General features: G+C 46.5%; 1 protein-coding gene across 1 annotated transcript in view; it reads right to left on the reverse strand.

Moving 5' to 3' along the window:
* The window catches only part of PREX2 (phosphatidylinositol-3,4,5-trisphosphate dependent Rac exchange factor 2), a 327,787-nt gene that overhangs the window by 207,638 nt on the left and 103,186 nt on the right, over positions 1–16,963 (reverse strand). Inside the window, exon 7 of the mRNA XM_025210219.1 lies at positions 8,784–8,917. Within this exon, the coding sequence (XP_025066004.1) occupies positions 8,784–8,917 (134 nt within the window). The remainder of the gene's footprint in view (positions 1–8,783; positions 8,918–16,963) is intronic.

A 16,963-nucleotide genomic window follows, 5' to 3' on the forward strand; every position in this document is an offset into this window, starting at 1 on the left:
CAGAGGGCAAAACAACAGAGGAGGCCCCAGAGAGCGGGCGAGAGTACGTAGAGGAGGCCCGAGAGATGGGCAGTATATATATAGAGAGACATACCAGCGTCTATCCCATCAGTGAGGCTTGGGGCGTGGTATTAGGGGTTGGTAGGAGCCACGCGTAGCCCATAAGGCTAGGGTGCCTGGGGAGCACCCATCATACCGGGGGACCCCCAGGGGGTCCGGGAACACACGGGGACAGAGGTCCCGTCTAACCGTGCCCAGGGAGCCGTAAAGCAGCCTCCCAACTTTACCTCAACATCAAAGACGTGGCAAGTGAGAATTTGAGGGTGCCCTTGGGCCGACTTGGCACGGTGAGGGAGCCGTAAGGAGATCACAGCCCTCCTGACGGACCACACCGTGACAGTGTGTTCTTTTCACTACCGATCTAAACCACTCCACTTCCATGCCTGTACCTAGCCTAAATGTAAATAATGAAACAATTCACAGACAGAGAAAGGAGACAGAGACACCTATGGTAAAACTCCCCAAAAGAAAAGCAGGGTAAATAAATTGATTTTAAAAAATAATAAATAAAATAAATACATAAAGGGAGCAATTAACAGCTGGGCTCTGGAAGGCCTCTCATCTCTCCAAAGCCACAACACACTGCTTCTCTACTGCAACTTTCCTGCTTACCATTCCCCAAGAAGAGAAGATAGCATGTTGTCTTGCTGAAAACATTCACCTTAGTTCTAGGGAATCTTACGAAATCATGATGTTGTGGAAATCGTGAAATCTGGCATTGGCTGCAAAATCCAGCAATGTCAGCAAAATCCACAAAAAAACTCCACAAGCGTATACTAACCGATCATTAAACAATAAAATGCTGGCTTCCTAGAGGGAGCCAGCAGTCCTCCATGGCATTGCAGCCTAGCTATGCAAACCACTGGGGGGAAGGAGGGAGGGGAGCTGCAGTCATGAAGGGGAGCCCAAGATGACTGCTTCTCCCCCCCTCACTGCTGACTGGCTAAAAGGGCTGCCTGTTATGTAGCCCCACTGCTCGCCACCGAATTGGCAAAAAGAGCTGGGGATGTATGATGAACAGCCCTTGCAACCAATCAGCAGTGAGAGGCAAGGCAACGGGGTCCCTCAGCCAGAAGCATAGGGGGCCCTGCCACAATCAGCCTATGAAAATGGAAGCCAGCCCCATGATCTGCCCACAAAATTGGCCAGCCCTCTCCTCAAGTGCATAGACCCCTAGTTATGTCAAACAAATTGTACAAGCTAAACAAAAATATTAAAGTTCCCTATATATTATTTTTAAATATTGATCATAGCAAATGTCTCCAAGCAAAATCTTTCTCAGTTCAAAGGTGACAGGTATTGTTTTACTTTGCACGTACCTACCAGTCCCTGCTACATTCCAGTCCCTGCACTCCCGGAAAATTAAACTGTTTCACTTTAAGCTGATCAAAGTATTTTAATATTATAAAGCCTTAAGTCAGACTTCGTCTGTCTGTCTCTGTCTGTCTGTCCGTCCGCACTCTGATTGGCTGATTGACAAGGAACCAATGAGAGTGAGAACAAGCATTCCAACAGGAGCTGGCAGTGGTGGAGTGCTGCCATGATGGCAGGGACACAGCGAATGGGGAGGTGGGCAAGGCCAGCGCTGCACCCTGCTCCCTGGAGGCAGGAGCAACAGAGTGGATGGAACAAGGGGGTCAAGGCTTTGCAGGTGATGGCGGCAGCAGTGCGGTTTGAGAGCAGGGTTGGGATGCCACAGGGGGTGCCAGGCCACCGGCTCTGGCCCCTCTCCCCTTCCATTGTCACCGCCTGCAGGTCCCGACATGGTGGCAGTGGGGGGAATAGCGGGTGCGCCACGGTGGTGGGGGGGGAGGGCAGGAGTGGGCCTAGGCCCGATGTGGGGGAGAATGGGGCTCGAGAGTGGGGAGAAGCTGAGCCACTGCAGCAAGGGGAGCAGCAGGCCCAGGCCAACCCAGCAATGGCAGGGGGGATGGGAGGAGCGGGTGCTGAGCTGATGCGGTGGGGGTGGAGGAGGAGTGGAACTGGGGCCAAGGCAGGAAGGAGGACTGAGCCTGAGCCAAGGGAGAAGCTGGCCCACCATGGCGCTGGGGTGTGGGGAGCAGTGGGCACGGACTGATGCACCAGCAGCTGAGGGAGGGGAGGAGTGGGCCTCCTTCCCCTCTCAGGCCCAGTCCCACTCCTCCCCTCTCCCCCTCGTTGGCCCCAAGCCCACTCCTCCCATCCTCCCACCGCTGGGTCGGGCCAGTCCTGCTGGTCCCTCCACCAGCAGCCCAGCTTCTCCTCAGCCTTGGGCCCAGCCCTCCCCCGCATCAGGCTCAGGCCCACTCCTCCCCTTCCCCCACTTCTGCCACCGTGGAGGGGAGTGGGCCCACATCAGGCCCAGACCCACTTCTCCCCCATTCCACCCCCCTCCCCTATGTCGGCCCCTCCCCCACTTCTTTCATCCCCCCACCGCAGCTGGTTTTGCCCTGGGCCCACTGGTCCTCCCACGGCGGCCTGGCTTCTCCCCACCCCTGGCCCTGGTCCTCCCTTGCATCAGGCCTGGGTCCACTCTTCCTCTCCTCCTGCCACTGCAACAGGGAGTGGGGGGAATGAGCCTGGACCCCAAGCAGCAGGAGGCTAGGGGGAAGCGGGCACAGATGGGGGGGCATGGGGCTCCATCCCCACCCACTCCCCCCCACATCATTCTTGATGGGCAATTGGCTAATTTAAAGAATATCTGAGTAATCTAACCAGCAAAATTATGATACATTCATTCTCTAGAAATGTCAAATATATTCCGCTTAGAGTGGGATGTTTTAATCTGCTTTGCATTAGCCTAGTTTTATACAAAATGCAGTTAAACATTTCATAAAATACCATCCTTCAATGGCATTTCCAATGGAAAAAAGCAAAGAGTGGGGGAGGGACTTTCTCTCCTTTATCAATGTATAACAAAAAATAGTATTGTACTTCAAGCACAGGGCATTTCATGAGATCAGAGCTAGGGACAGAAGTTACAGAGACCTGGTTAAGTGACCTGGTTCAGTGCACATAGACCAGTATCAAAATGGCCAAAACTGGTTTAAGACAAGCCTGGCTGAATGTTGTATCAAACTTTACTGATTTGGGTCAAACCGGTTTATACCACTTCTATCCCAGACCCCTTCCTGGTTTAAGTTAAACCATGGTCCTCCAGCATCCCAGCATGCTCTGCAGCCCTGGGCTGAGCTGTGCTTTCTGCTCCAGAGAGCAGGGCTAGCTCTGCCCCTCTGCTCTCTAGTAGGGGCTGGGGCAGGGGGAATGACCAGATGCCAGCCTGCCATGGCCCCCTGAGGCAAAGCGGGCAGGGAGGGGGTTTATTGCTCCCTCTCTCCCTTCTCTCCCCAGGGGATCCCAGCTGGGGTCTGCCAGCCTCAGCCACTGCCTCCATGGCCACAACCAGGCAAAGAAGGGGTTAATTCCTCCCTCTACCCTCTCTCTCACTAGGCACCACAGCTGGGGTTTGACAGCCCCCACCTCCACCACTCACCCACAGCCAGGCAAACCCAGGCTGTGGTCCCGCAGGGTGGTGAGAAAAGATGGAGGGAAGAATTAAACCCTTCCCTTCCCCCTTAGCCTTAGTGGGGCCATGCCAGCATGGCACCTAGTCATGCCCCTGCCCCTGCCCCTAGAGTAGTGAGCGGGGGGGACTCTGATGAGGCAGCAGCCTTTGTCAGGGTGCCCCAGGGAGTGCAAGCAGTGAGGGGGTTTATTCCCCCCTCCCTATCCTGTCTCACCAGCAGGAACCCCACCGGGGTCTGCCTGGCAAGGTGGAGCAGCCCTTGTCAGGACCCTCCCCCCCTTGCTGCCCCAGTGGCAGGAGAGGTGGCATGGACAGATGCCAGCTGGCATGGCCCTGTTAAGGTGAAGGGGGCAGGGAGGGGGTTAACTCTTCCCTCCATCCCCTCCCCCCCCAGGGACCGTAGCCAAGGTTTGCCAGACCCAGCCACCACCTTCACCAATTGTCCAGAGCCAGGCAATTCCTCCCTCTTCCACCTCTCCCACTGGGGACTGCAGCTGGGGTCTGCCAGCCCTGGCTGCTGCCTCCCCCAATTGCTCCCTGTGCAGGGTGAGCAGCGAAATAAATCCCCTCCCTGCCCCCCTTCACCAGATGCCAGTGGGAGTGAGGAAATAAACCCCTCCTTGCCCCCTTCACCTAAGGGGGCTGCACCCCATCCTCTGCTGCTGGAGCAGTGAGGGGGGAGCCACACTGAAGGGACAGTGGCCCCTGCCATGGTGTCCCAGGAGTGCAAGCCTGGCCAGTTCACTTGAGGCTACTTTTGGGGCTGGCCACACCTGACCTCTCCCCCAACACAGTTTCCCTGCAGCCAGGGGCATGCTCTAGCTCCCCCCAGCATCTGGCCTAAGTCACTGCAGGCATGTGCCTGCATTTCCTGAGTCAAAAGGGAATGTCTGTTCACTTGCAAATTGGTTCAATCTAGGCAGGTTAGGCTCAACTGCAAAGATTGAATCAATTCAGGCTCCAGCTTTGAATGTCTGTCCCTATCCTTAATGGTCACCTGGACTCAGGCTTTCACTTCTATCCAGATGGAGATTAAGCCCCAGGAAATCTTCATCCCACTCATAATTGCATTATGAGTAATACATTACTCTAGTGAAATTTATCTCCACTTGTCATGCTTTAAAGAGACTAACAGAGAACAGTACTAACAGAGAATATTCCATAGAATAAAAACAATTTTAATAGCTACAAAAGGTCAGTATCATAGTTGCCTAAAATAAATTAATACTATTTTTATTGACTAGAACTGTAGATGGGGAATTCAGTTATTTATAGAAGTTAATAGGATTTGCTCTCACAGCGAATCCTATTGATAACTTTTATGAGTAAATTAACCCCCCATCTACAATTCTTGCCAATAAAAATATTATTAATCTATTTAAGTCCAGTCATTTTAATATCTAAAGAGACATCAAAGCTGAATTGTTCAAAAAGGAAAAATCACTACCAGCAATAAATATTTTGAACATAATTAAAAGAAACCATCTATATATTCCACATTCAAGATTTTCATTCACCACTATATTTTTACTACCAAATATCCATGAAAATAAGTAATTTACTTATGGAGAATTAATGGGTTCTTGTTACAGCAAGTCATTATTTAGTTACAATTGCACTGAAAAACTTGAAAAGTGAGTTAATTTGAGAAAAAAAATGGAAAGAACTTCTAACCTGTTCCAGTTTCTGCTAAACTGAGAATGATGAGTAGAATGGCATCCTTGAAAATCATAACGGTATCATATTTCAGAGATATTCAAATTCATGCAAAATTTAATTCATGCAGAAATTCTAACCCCAATTCTAAACTACAACAATCCAAATGAATGCTGAAATATGAAAACAAAGGGAGAAATCCACTACAACTCGAGAAAGAAAGTGTAAATTTGTATTGCCCTTGCATTAGCCTTTTCACCACCATCATTTTCTCCAGAGGAAAGCAATGGGTTACCAAATGAAACAAATCCCTACCAAAAAAACGACTACCACCTTTTTGTCTCCAGTGACCTATATAGGTCTTTCTAATGAAATAGAGTGTATCAACATCTTCTACTGTTTTACTAGCTAGGCCTTCTGACAGCAGAAACCTTTACAGTGCATTTATTCCACAATCAGTAAGTAATATGAATGAACAGACTGTGATAGAATGGAGACAAGATTATGTCTTGATTCTCTCAGTTAACTAAGTTACTAAGTTAACCAGTTAACCAAAGTAATATTCCTTATATATCCCAACATAAATAAAAAGTTATAGAAATCTTGCTTTCTTTCTTTCAACATGGCAGTGGCCAGGTGAAGCCCCTCTGAGCTCCTCCAGCTCAGGTCCCTTCTGCGTGCTCCTCCCTGCTCCATGTCCCCCCTGTTTCATGCCCCTCCCCAACCCGCAAACCTTGCCTCTCCCCAGACTGTGTTTGGGGACCCCCTCTCTGCCCCTTTTCCTTACTTTCTGAGTTTTTTCCCCTGGGATCTGGCATCCTCACTTGCCTCTGCCCCTCCCCCACAGGCGGAAGCCTGTGCTATCCCTGTCTCCCTCCTCCAGAGCCCCTTACTCTCATCTCTGCCACCTCCACCTGCCTTAGGGCTTGCCTTCAGCCCCTGAAGGGCTGTCTTGTCCCCGCTGGGGCCGATATTGGGGCTGTTTAGCTCCCTCCCAGTCCCCAGCTTCAGTTCAAGGCTTTTTTTTTCCCCTGCAGCAGCCCCTGTGGGACAGTTAACCCTCTCCTGCCCAGGATGTCTGCCAGCAGCCAGGGCACATGGCACAGGGATGTCTCTGCAGACCTGCCCCTCAGCCATGGCCTGCGGATGCAAGCCCCTCTCCATGTCAGGGTGGAGGCCTTCACCGGTGCTCTGGCAGATCTGGTGGAATGCCAGAACATCTGGAATGCCACCCAGGTGAACTCAGTGCCCATCATCTACCTGAGCTCCCCAGGCCTGGTGAGGGAGGGTGGTGGCAGGGCTGGTGGTCTCGGGCATCCGCTACTCGGCCATGCCCCTAGAGACCCTGGCAGAGCAGGTAGTGGCCTCCAACGTCCCCCTGCACCTGCCAGACTGGAACCTCACCAAAGCGCTCAAGTGCTATGGCATCCTCACTAGCCCCTGGCACAGGCTGACCATGGGGAGCAGGGACCCCAGGCTCAGGCACATCCTGTCCTTCTGGAGGCAGGCATTCATTCTCCTTAGGGGGGGCCCAGACCCTACCTGTCTCTGTGACCTTTGTGATGGATGAGAGGTGGTATGTGGTACACCTCACCCAGAGCGAGACAGCTGCTGCACCCGCGCAGAGAGATGGCGCATCCACCTCCAGCATGGTAGACTCATCAAAGGGTGGGGCTGGGGACTCCTTCCAGCCCCCTTCTGCCCCTGCTCCATCTGGGGGGATCAGCGCCTCTGGCATGAGCATGCCACCTAGTGGGGGGCTGGGATGTCCTCCTGGGCTCCTCCCACCCCTGTTGGGGCTGAAGTCCCACCTAGTGGAGGGGCTGGAGACTCCTCCCAGTCCCCTCCTGCCCCAGACCCCTCTGGGGCAGCTGGTGCCTCAGGCACTGACACCCCACTGGATGCAGTGACTGTGGCCTCCTCTCAGCCTGCCTCCCCACTCCACCTGCCTGGTGGGGCTGCCCCCCCCCAGTGCAGGGGCCTCATCTAGTGGAGGGACTGGGACATCCTTCCAGCCCCCCCGCCATCCCAGTGCCATCTGGGGCAACTAGTGCCTTGGGCACTGGGGCCCCATCAGGTAGAACAACCAGGGTGGCCTCCTACCGCCTGCAAGCCCTCCAGTGGCTCTTGTATGCTGAAGGCCACCTCCCATGGTGGCAGCTGGCATGCCGGTTCCTACACTGGGTGAGGGGCCTCGGCTTTGACCAGGAGCTATTCATGCTGAACCTTACCTTCCTGAATGGGGCGGTCCTCCTCCCGTTCTACCACAGCATGGTGTGTGCCTGGCAGGCTGCCCTCCACCTTTGTCCCCAGGCCAGACACCTGCAGTTCCCACAGCTGCTTCAGGAGCCCCTGATCTACAACCCGGCCCTGAAGCATGTGTTGCCAAGTCTGGCCTTTGTCAGCCTCATGGCTGCCCTCATTGAGGTGCACACCACCCACCTGAGGAACATCCTAGACCCAACTCAGCTGGCCTTGTGCTCCATCCAAACCATGGGCCAGCTTCTGCAGGCCATTAGGGCCACCCTCCTGACGGAGGTGGTAGCTGCCCTGAAAGGCTACCTCTAGGTGTACCGGGCCTTCCCCACCACAGACGCCATGGGTGACGCCTTCACGCCACTGCCAGTCATCCTGGCAGCAGCCTGTGAGCTCACCGACTGGCCTGATGTGCTACTGAGGCTCCCCATGCCCCTCCAGCAGCAACACAGGCTGCCCCTTTGGCACACTGCCCTGGAGGGGCCTCTACGCGTGGATGGCACACACCCGGCATGCCCAGGTGCTGGCCGGCCACCCCGACACCATGTGGCAGCAGCGCCTGGCATTGCTGGGGGCCCCAGCATGGTGCACACTGTACAAGGTGCCCACCACCAAGAAGACCAGTGACCCCTTGATGTGTCCTGAGGCCCCCCCGAGCGTCCCCGCTATCGAACTGTATATATGTATATGTTTCTTTGTTCATTTTTTGTCTAGAGTGTGAGGGCAGGCCCTGTGGGCCGTAGACCCAAGTCTCATTGCTCATGCCTGGCCTCATGGGCCCCACTTGCCTGTTTCACTGCCCCCCGACCTTGTTTATTTACTTTGTTGCAATGTATACTTGTTAAAAAGACCACGAGCTAGACTGCATGGGCAGGCCTTGCAAGCCATGAGCCCAGGCTTGTCCTTGAGGCCCAGACCTTCAGGCCAACCTGTAGTGTCTTTACTGCCCCCCATTTGTCACCCTCCCTGGATCAGTTGCAATCTATTAATTCAGAAGGACCAATTGGCTTTGGATACGCTTGGAAGTTTTTGATAGATGTCTCTTACGTACTGACTTCCACTGGAGTCTGGGAGCTTCAATATGTAAATTACTTTTGAAATTGAAATTGGGATTTAGAATCCTAATCTACTTGAGCACTTTTGAAAATGTAGTCATTAGGCCTCAAACCTGCCATGGGAATCACACACTTCAAAAATGCATTTGTGTCTGTGCACACATACACACACACACCCCCCTCACTAATGAAGTGTGTCTTCATATGAACAAAATGTAAACAATTTCCACAGTAAAAGAGAATCCATTTACCTGTGTTTTCTTTTGCAGTAGACCAAAAGATTATCAAAAAGAAAAAAGACCCGCTCCTGGATATTTCCTGCAGAAATTTTCAGCAAAACTCCATACATTAGCATTTCCGTGCAAGAATCTGTGATGTTGGATCCCTATATCAAATAGAGAGAAGATATTTGATTAGGTCTTATAGATTTCTGCAAATTAAGAGGAGGTCCAACTAATCTACAAACTAATTTTTAAAAAATTCTGTAAAGAAAAAAAAATTCAATAGTTTGATTTTTATTTTGAGCAATGACTTCTAATATTTAATTAAACAAGCTGAACAGAAGTTTTGCTTTAACCTAGTATTTCAAGCATTTTATAGTTTTAGTTCCTTTCTTATGGATTACTGGATTTTCTCCTCAAATCTTCCAAATTATATTAATCTCTATACATGACACTTCAGTCAAAAAAGTTCCAAGTTGCACTGAGATTTCTTCTGACAAGTTTGGCTGGTTAAAGAAACAATAATTGTGACCTGCCATAACTGGCAAGTTTTTGTCTCAGAAGACTATATAATTCTATCCCTCTGAAATCAGTTAATCACTGAACTGTTCTAATGTTTTATAAATAGTTACATTTCCATAGAAAACAAAATTAAATACAAATTCAAAACAAAAACAATAAAAAAAAGAAAGCTATTAGCAACACCTTGCCTAACACATTCGTTAAAATTCTCTTCTGTAGGTGTGTCTACACATGTCCCTTCATTATTGTGCCATCATTTAGTACTTCTTTTTTAAAGTACTTCCTTTTGGAGTACTAAATGATGCTGCAGTAACAGCCCATACTGTGCTGTGCGTGCCGCATACTGTTATTTTTAGTTGCTATGTTGCCATAGCAAAGTGCTATAACGAGAGAGCATATTGCTATGGTGACATAGCTGTAGCATCACGGTTTGGGACCACTGATGCTACATCACTGTAGTGTGTTGCTATGGCATTGTAGCATCATGTGTCAACACACCCTGTGTTACTCATAATTTTCTCAACCTAATTTCCATTTGCTTGTTCCTCAAACTGACTGAGTTTCAGTGGGAACAGGTAAGCCATTTCCACAACCAAGGATAGAGAACAGGAAGGAATTTTGCCAAAGTACAAAATGCTCTAATCCATCTCTGTGCAGAGCTTTGGAACTTGAGAGAAGCAAGGTAAAGGTAGAGAGCAGGATATGGTGGCTGTTAGACAATTATTGATTCAGAGAGGTATGAGCTGTCATAGACAACAACCTAGTTTACCAGATGCCCTACCTTCTGCCTGATTTCAGACTAAAATGCCAAACAACCTCAGAGAAGGAACTTGATATTTGGCAGGAAAATTGCCCAAAGGACCAACTTTGTTGTCTCCTGAAAACTCAGTGCAGCTTTAAGAAGCTACAATTTTCAGAATAATCACCATATCCATAACCAGGAGCACAAAACAGAATTCCTCATTCCCATGACTATTTTTAACTAACCTACAGCTGAGTAAGTCACCATTAAAGTTTGGGTCAGGTTAAAATTATCAGAACAATTTTAAACCAGCCCCTGAAAAAATATCTATTACTATAGAATCTATACAAATCAATAAACTGTGTTGAAATACAATATAAAACACTACGCAAATGCACAAAAGGTTTAAATCACACTCATTACACCTTTCTTTGTAACAAGCCAGTACAGGAAACCCTCACTATTCACGGGTTTGGCATTCACAGTTTCAAAAATTCACAAATGCCAAACCTGCTTCTTGAATACACTTAAAGGAGCTCCTCAGGAGCTCTGCTCTTGCCGCCACCATGCTCCCGCCATCACCAGAGCAGCCATGCCTCCCCCCAGCGGCCGGCAGCACTGAGTTCATGAACGCAGACGGCGTTCATGAACACAGTACCTTATTCACGGATGTCGCCATTCATGGGGGATACGAGAACGTATCCCCCGTGAATGGCGAGGGTCGCCTGTATACTATATTTAGACTCATTGCAAGAGTAATACTGAAACTTGGTTTAAAAGCATGTGCAACAATAAAAGTATGCATGTGTAAAGACAGGAGGAAGATATTCAAGTCAACAGGTTGATATCAGTGTGCACCTCATCTTAGCTACATGCATCTTAGCTACATCTTAGCTTCCATTATACTATACTGTATTTTGTTTATTAACATGTACCGCTCAAGGATAGTTGAAAAATTACCACTGGAATATTTTTCAATAAAACATTGGATTTTCAACAAGATGGCTTCTCCCAGTCCCCAGAAAAAAAAACTACTTTAAACTAATAATTTCTTGTTGTCTGAAAGCCATTTTTTTCAGCTTTAAAATGATTTAGTCTTGGCAGCTTTTAATTTTTCTATAAAAAGTTGTAATGTTCCCTGGAAAATGTTCATCTGAAGATACTTTTGCCCATTGTCACTGAAATTATCTGTGGTAAAAATAAATGCTTTCATTCCAGAGTTATGTAATAAAGCACCTTCAGTTTTAATATTTGATTAAATGTAGTTCTCATTCAGGATGAATGAACATAGGATGTTATTTCATTTCCTTTTTTAAAATACAGTAAAGTACAGTACTTTCTGTATAAAAAATGTTCAATGACCTCCTCTGCCCTTCAAGATTTCCCATCCAAATAGAAAACAATGTTAACCTATGACATCTGACAAGATCATGACCCATGGTAGTATGGTTGCAGGTAAGTGATTTTTGTTATTGCTTTTGTAGCCCTGGAGAGTGAGATGATATGATCAGAAATCAAATCCAGCACAGAACACTATGACAATGCAACCGGTATCTCATAATCTTTCAGAATTCTTCTGATTTAGGGTTTCCCCTAAAACTCACAAGAATTTTGAGGAAGAAGGGATGAGGGAGAAAGGTGGAAGAAGCTTGTGAACCCTGTGCAGACATTTGGGACAAGAATATCTGCACTAGGATGAGTCCTACTGCTGCTTCTTCCTGTCCTCTAGGGGTTTAAGTCATCCCAAAGAGGCACTGGAATGGGAGGAGGGGCAAATGAAGGGCATCAGGCACTTTGCAGAATTCAGGGAGAAATTGTAGTTGCACTCATGTCCTACTTAGAGTAAAAAGAGACATCATATTTGAGTCAGTTCTAATTGACCAGAGTCAAAACCTGGGAGCAGCACAACCCTTTACACCGGCAGCTTGTCCCCAGAATGCCTGACAATTAACTTGATTATCCATGATTACCCCAGTAAACAGAGTCATCTCAGATACTTCATAGGTACTTCAAGTTGGACAGTGGGCTTGTATATCTGTAGGAGCCCAAGATTAAAGGCCTTGTCCTGGGAGAAACTCAACGTCTGTTTTTACCCTCAGAGAGTAGTGCTAACCCAAAATTTTAATGATGGTTTACAAAAGGTGAGATTTTTTAAAGGGTGTTGGTTGTAGACCGTGTTAGTCTAAGGACTTAGGCAGATAAGTTCATTGGGTGAATCTGATATCTTTTATTAGACCAACTTAAATAGTTGGAAACATTTTAAAGCAAGGTTTCAGGTTTAAAAACCCTTTGTCAGGCTGAGGAAGTCTCTGCAGTTGGTATGTGCTCTTCCTGGATGGAATGAATAGAGATATTTAAAAGGAGATATTTAAAATATTTAAAAGGAGACGTTTAAAAGGAGTCTAATGAAGATAAGCAGTTAATTATTGAAACTCAGTGGGAACAGGGTATCTAACTCCTTTAGGCTCCATTCAAAATGTCAGCCCTATTAAACACTCCCCATGCCAGATTACATTTTTCCAAATAGTGTTTCCATATCTAACTAACCATGGCTATAATTTTAAATCTCTGTCCTGGGTAGGCAGTAACATTCCGATTGTTAAGACTACATGACAGGGGGTATTTCCAACTCTCTCTCAGGGCTTTGTCACACATTACACATTTAGGACATGGTTGGTTTAGAACATAGTAACACCACCATGAGTTAGGAAGTTTTCTGAGCAGTCACATGGTAATGCCTACTATGATCTAAATAAAAACACATTCTAAGCAATGGAGCTGTTGAAGACTGGGTCATTGTGGTATGCTGGGGGCGGGGCTGGTACTGACAAACTGCACCATCTCTCCTGACTGTATTACTTCCATGGAGCAGTCAGACATTAGTTAATGCTGTTACTGTAGTTTAAATTAAGTTAAAATTTGCAGCAGACAGATGTAAAAGCCTGTTAAACCAAATTAAAACAGTCTGGAAGGTTCAAAGTTGTTCCTGGAAGGTAAGGAATGACCCTGGACATTTGTTCTGGGCCAAATTGTGCCTGTGTTTGTCCCAGAACAGAAAAGCCTCAGGGTTGGTGGGTACACACATCACCCTTTCAACTCGGGTTAAGGGAGCGGCTGAATGTACTGCTATTTTGCTGCCACTGATTCAATGATGCAATCCTAGGACAAGCATTCATATGCACTCTGTGATGTTCAAGAACAAACCCAAAAAAGGTTCACAGGATAATGGACATGGGTATCTGAATGACTGCACTTTGTCCCAGAAGAAAATGGTTTCTCCCAAGACAAATATACAATATTTGTTTGTAGCTGAAAAATAAAGTAATCTTTTGAACTAATTCATTATGAATCAGGTCAGTGTTACACATAGGTGCTGAGAGTTCTGAGGTGCTGGGTTTGGTCAGTCCTCCACACTGCGTCACTCCTCAGCCTGACCCTCCCACTGCTATAACTGGCCACCCTGATATATGGCCAAAACTCTACTGCCCACCTGTCCCTCCACACTTTTGTTGGCACATCAGAGATCCCTTGAACTGCCTGCTTACTAAAACCACCAGCTGTGTCCTCGCTCTCTATTCAACTGCAGCCACTCATTATGCAACCCACAGGAACCCTAAAATCTGTGTTCAAGCACTTCCCCTCCAGGCAAGCAACCTGCAGAGTTCAGTCAAACGAGGGATATTGAACTTTGCTTAGCTCATGTTTAGGGGAGAAGGGAAAGCAAAAAAGTCACAAATCATCCACCTCCTGAAACCCCCCCAAAGGAAGCACTTATCCCCACCACTCACCCACTGCAAGGCATGCTGGACTGGGTGTTCATTCCCACCTACCAGTGTTGCACCACAGCACATCAGCACCTAGGAGGTAACCCTTCTACCTGGAATGCTAGGGCACTGTATGTGGGGACATCTCTGACCCATGAAAATAGTGAAATGGTTCCTAATCAGTGACATTGGAAAATGGTTCAATTGTTACATGTGTCCACACCTATAGTAAATCTGTGGATAACACTAAGTTGGGTGGAGTTGCAGACACTCTGAAGGAAGGGCTAGGATCCAGAATGACCTGAATAAACTGGAGAAATGATCTGCAATCACCCAGATGAAATTCAATAAGGGCAAATGCAAAATTCTGCCCTTGGGATGGAAGAACTGCATAAACAACACAAATTAGGGAATGACTGGCAAGGCTGTGAGACTGCAAAGCAGGAACTGGAAGTTAATTATGGATTATAAGATAAATATGGGCCAAAAATTTGCTCTTGTTTCAAAAAAGAGCCTGCAGCATACTGTGTTGCATTAACTAGAGCCCCTTGCAGGTAGGGTGTGTCCAGGGCACTCCTGGATTCCATAACCTGGTCCCAACCATTGGTCAAAAGTCCAGGGCTGGTTTCTGGTAGGGAGGTGGAGCAGCATGGTGCACCTGGCAGGCAGTCAGACAGGCACTACTGCTGTTTTGTGGGAGCAAGGTGAACAGAATGGAGCAGGCACCACCCCACCCACACGTGGCACATCTTTGCTCCCACATAGTACCAGTGGTGCCTGCCCAGCTGCCTGCTTGGCACACCATGCCACTCCACCTCCCCACCAGACTCTGGCCTGGGACTTTTGACCAACCAGCCAGGACCAGGCTATGGAATCTGGGACTGTCCTGGCCAAACTGAGATGTATGGTTACCCTACTTGCAAATCAAGCAAAGTAATTCAGCCACTCTATTCAGCTGAAGCCTCACCTGGAGTACTGCGTCAAGTTCTGGGCTCCACATTTTAAGAAAGATATGGACAGATTGGAAAGAGTCCAGAAGAGAGAAACAAAAGTGATTAGAAGCCTGGGAAACAGGACTTACAAGGAAAGGCTGAAAGAACTAAGACTGTTTACTCTGAAAAAGAGAAAACTGAAGGGGTTATGGCAAGGGGTTGACAGCAGTCTTAAAATACCTGAAGGAATATTATGAAGAGGATGAAGACAGACTTTTATCCACGTCTGTAGGGGATAGGACTACAAGCAATAGCCACAAATTGCAGCAGAGAAATTTTAGTTTGGAGATTAAGAAGAACTTTCTGACTATGACAGTGATGAAGCACTGGAATAAGCTACCCAGAAGTTGTGGAATTGCCAACCCTGGAAATTTTCAAGAGCAGGTTAGACAGATACTCGATTAGGAGAGTTTAGTCAGGGGTGATTTAGATTAGATGACCTCTCTTCCAGCTCTACTTTCCTATGGTCCTATGATATCATTGGCCAATTTCAGACCTGGAATACATGGATGTGATTCTACTGATTCAACCTAGTCCTTTTTACTAATGTGCAGAAGATAAATGTGAATCAGGACTTGGAACTGAAAGCACCAACTGGAATCTAAGTAAATACAGAAATCTTTATTTAAACAGCTACTTTATATAAAAAGTATTAAAGGGGGAAAGCTGAGGGGGTGGCAAAATTCTTCATCCCATTATCATTACCCTGGGTTAGAACCCAAGTTAGTTGGGATATTTTCAGGTTAGAGCATGCAAACCATTTTGTTTTTTCTCTTTTTGTAAACCTTTGCACAAGTTTTACTGACAAACCTCTTCAAATCTTGAGCCAATCTACCACTATAGAAACCCACCAATACAAGTTCTAAACCTGGTCCATTATTTTTCACATTTTAGGAATGAAAGACTAATAATATTTAAAATCTACTTTCTGGAAGCAGATGTTCTGATTTGTCCATAAATCACTATTTTTATTATAACAAACACAAGCTTAGTTTTATGACACTTGTATATAGGAATTTAAGTCATGCTTTGATCATCAGGGTCTAAAAATAACCTCTTTCTTTGCTAGCAGGGGCCAAGCAACGTGCTAAGTATTTCCTTCTGGTAGGAAATCTCCAATAAGTTTCCCTCTCTATTTTTAGAAAAACAGAAAAACAGATGTTTATTTAATTAAAACCACACTCATACGTTGTATTCAAGTTTTTTTTAATAACTATCTAAAAATAATGTCAGCTTTTACAATAGCACTGACATATATACCATTTCAAGGAAAAACTTATTGTATGTACAAAAAAGGATGGGCCTACGGAAATCAGCTACTTAGCAAGACTGGGCATTCTTTAACAATCAGATTCTGTCAAATCTGGTCTGCTACACTGGTAATAATGTGGCTGATGAAAACAAACAGCCTTAAAACAGCAGAGTTATTCCAGAACTGAACCAATGTAACAGTAAATATTCAACCAAAAGACCTTTGTTTTAAGTGGCATATTGTAAAGAAAAAATAAAGAGTAAACAGGTCTCAAAAAGTGAATCTTGCATTTTGTTAATTACATGCTTATATTCAACTGCCACTGAATATAAAAATATTGCATATAGAAGTGTTTGGGGTTTTTTTAATACTTGTTTGGAAACTTTTTCATTTAGCATAAGGTTTTGGAATTAAAAGGATCCCTAAAACTTCTTTAGGATTTTTTTCTTTAGTCTAATAATGGCTAGAAGGAATAGAACCAGACTCCTAGACTCACCCAGAAAAGCTGATGAGTCTGCTAGTTATAAACTGTGTATATGCTTGTTCAGAGTAGACAGTAATCTCCCAGACTTGCTGAGTCATTGTATAGATTCCCTTCTCCATGTTTACTGTTTCTGATTTCCTAAAACACATATGTTGTATTCTATGTCCTGGTCCTGTAGTTCACTGTTGTGTTCTCTGAGAGCCCCAATTTTGTCAATGGGACTGTACACCAGCACGGCCATCTAACCAACGCTATGAATTTCAGCAATAGGGACTATATTTGTAAAATCCTCAAGGCAGAGTTCTTGCCTTATCCACTTTGGAAGGTACCTAATTGTTAAAATGATCAATTATGTTATTAATAAAGCATATGTAGTCACTCCAGCAAACTAAGTGGGAGTGCTATGATTGGTAAACAGAGGTTGTCTCTAATTTGCTACACAGGCTTGAAAGAG

The sequence above is a fragment of the Alligator sinensis genome, unplaced genomic scaffold, assembly GCF_000455745.1.
Source record: "Alligator sinensis unplaced genomic scaffold, ASM45574v1 scaffold1102_1, whole genome shotgun sequence".
NCBI lineage: Eukaryota > Metazoa > Chordata > Crocodylia > Alligatoridae > Alligator > Alligator sinensis.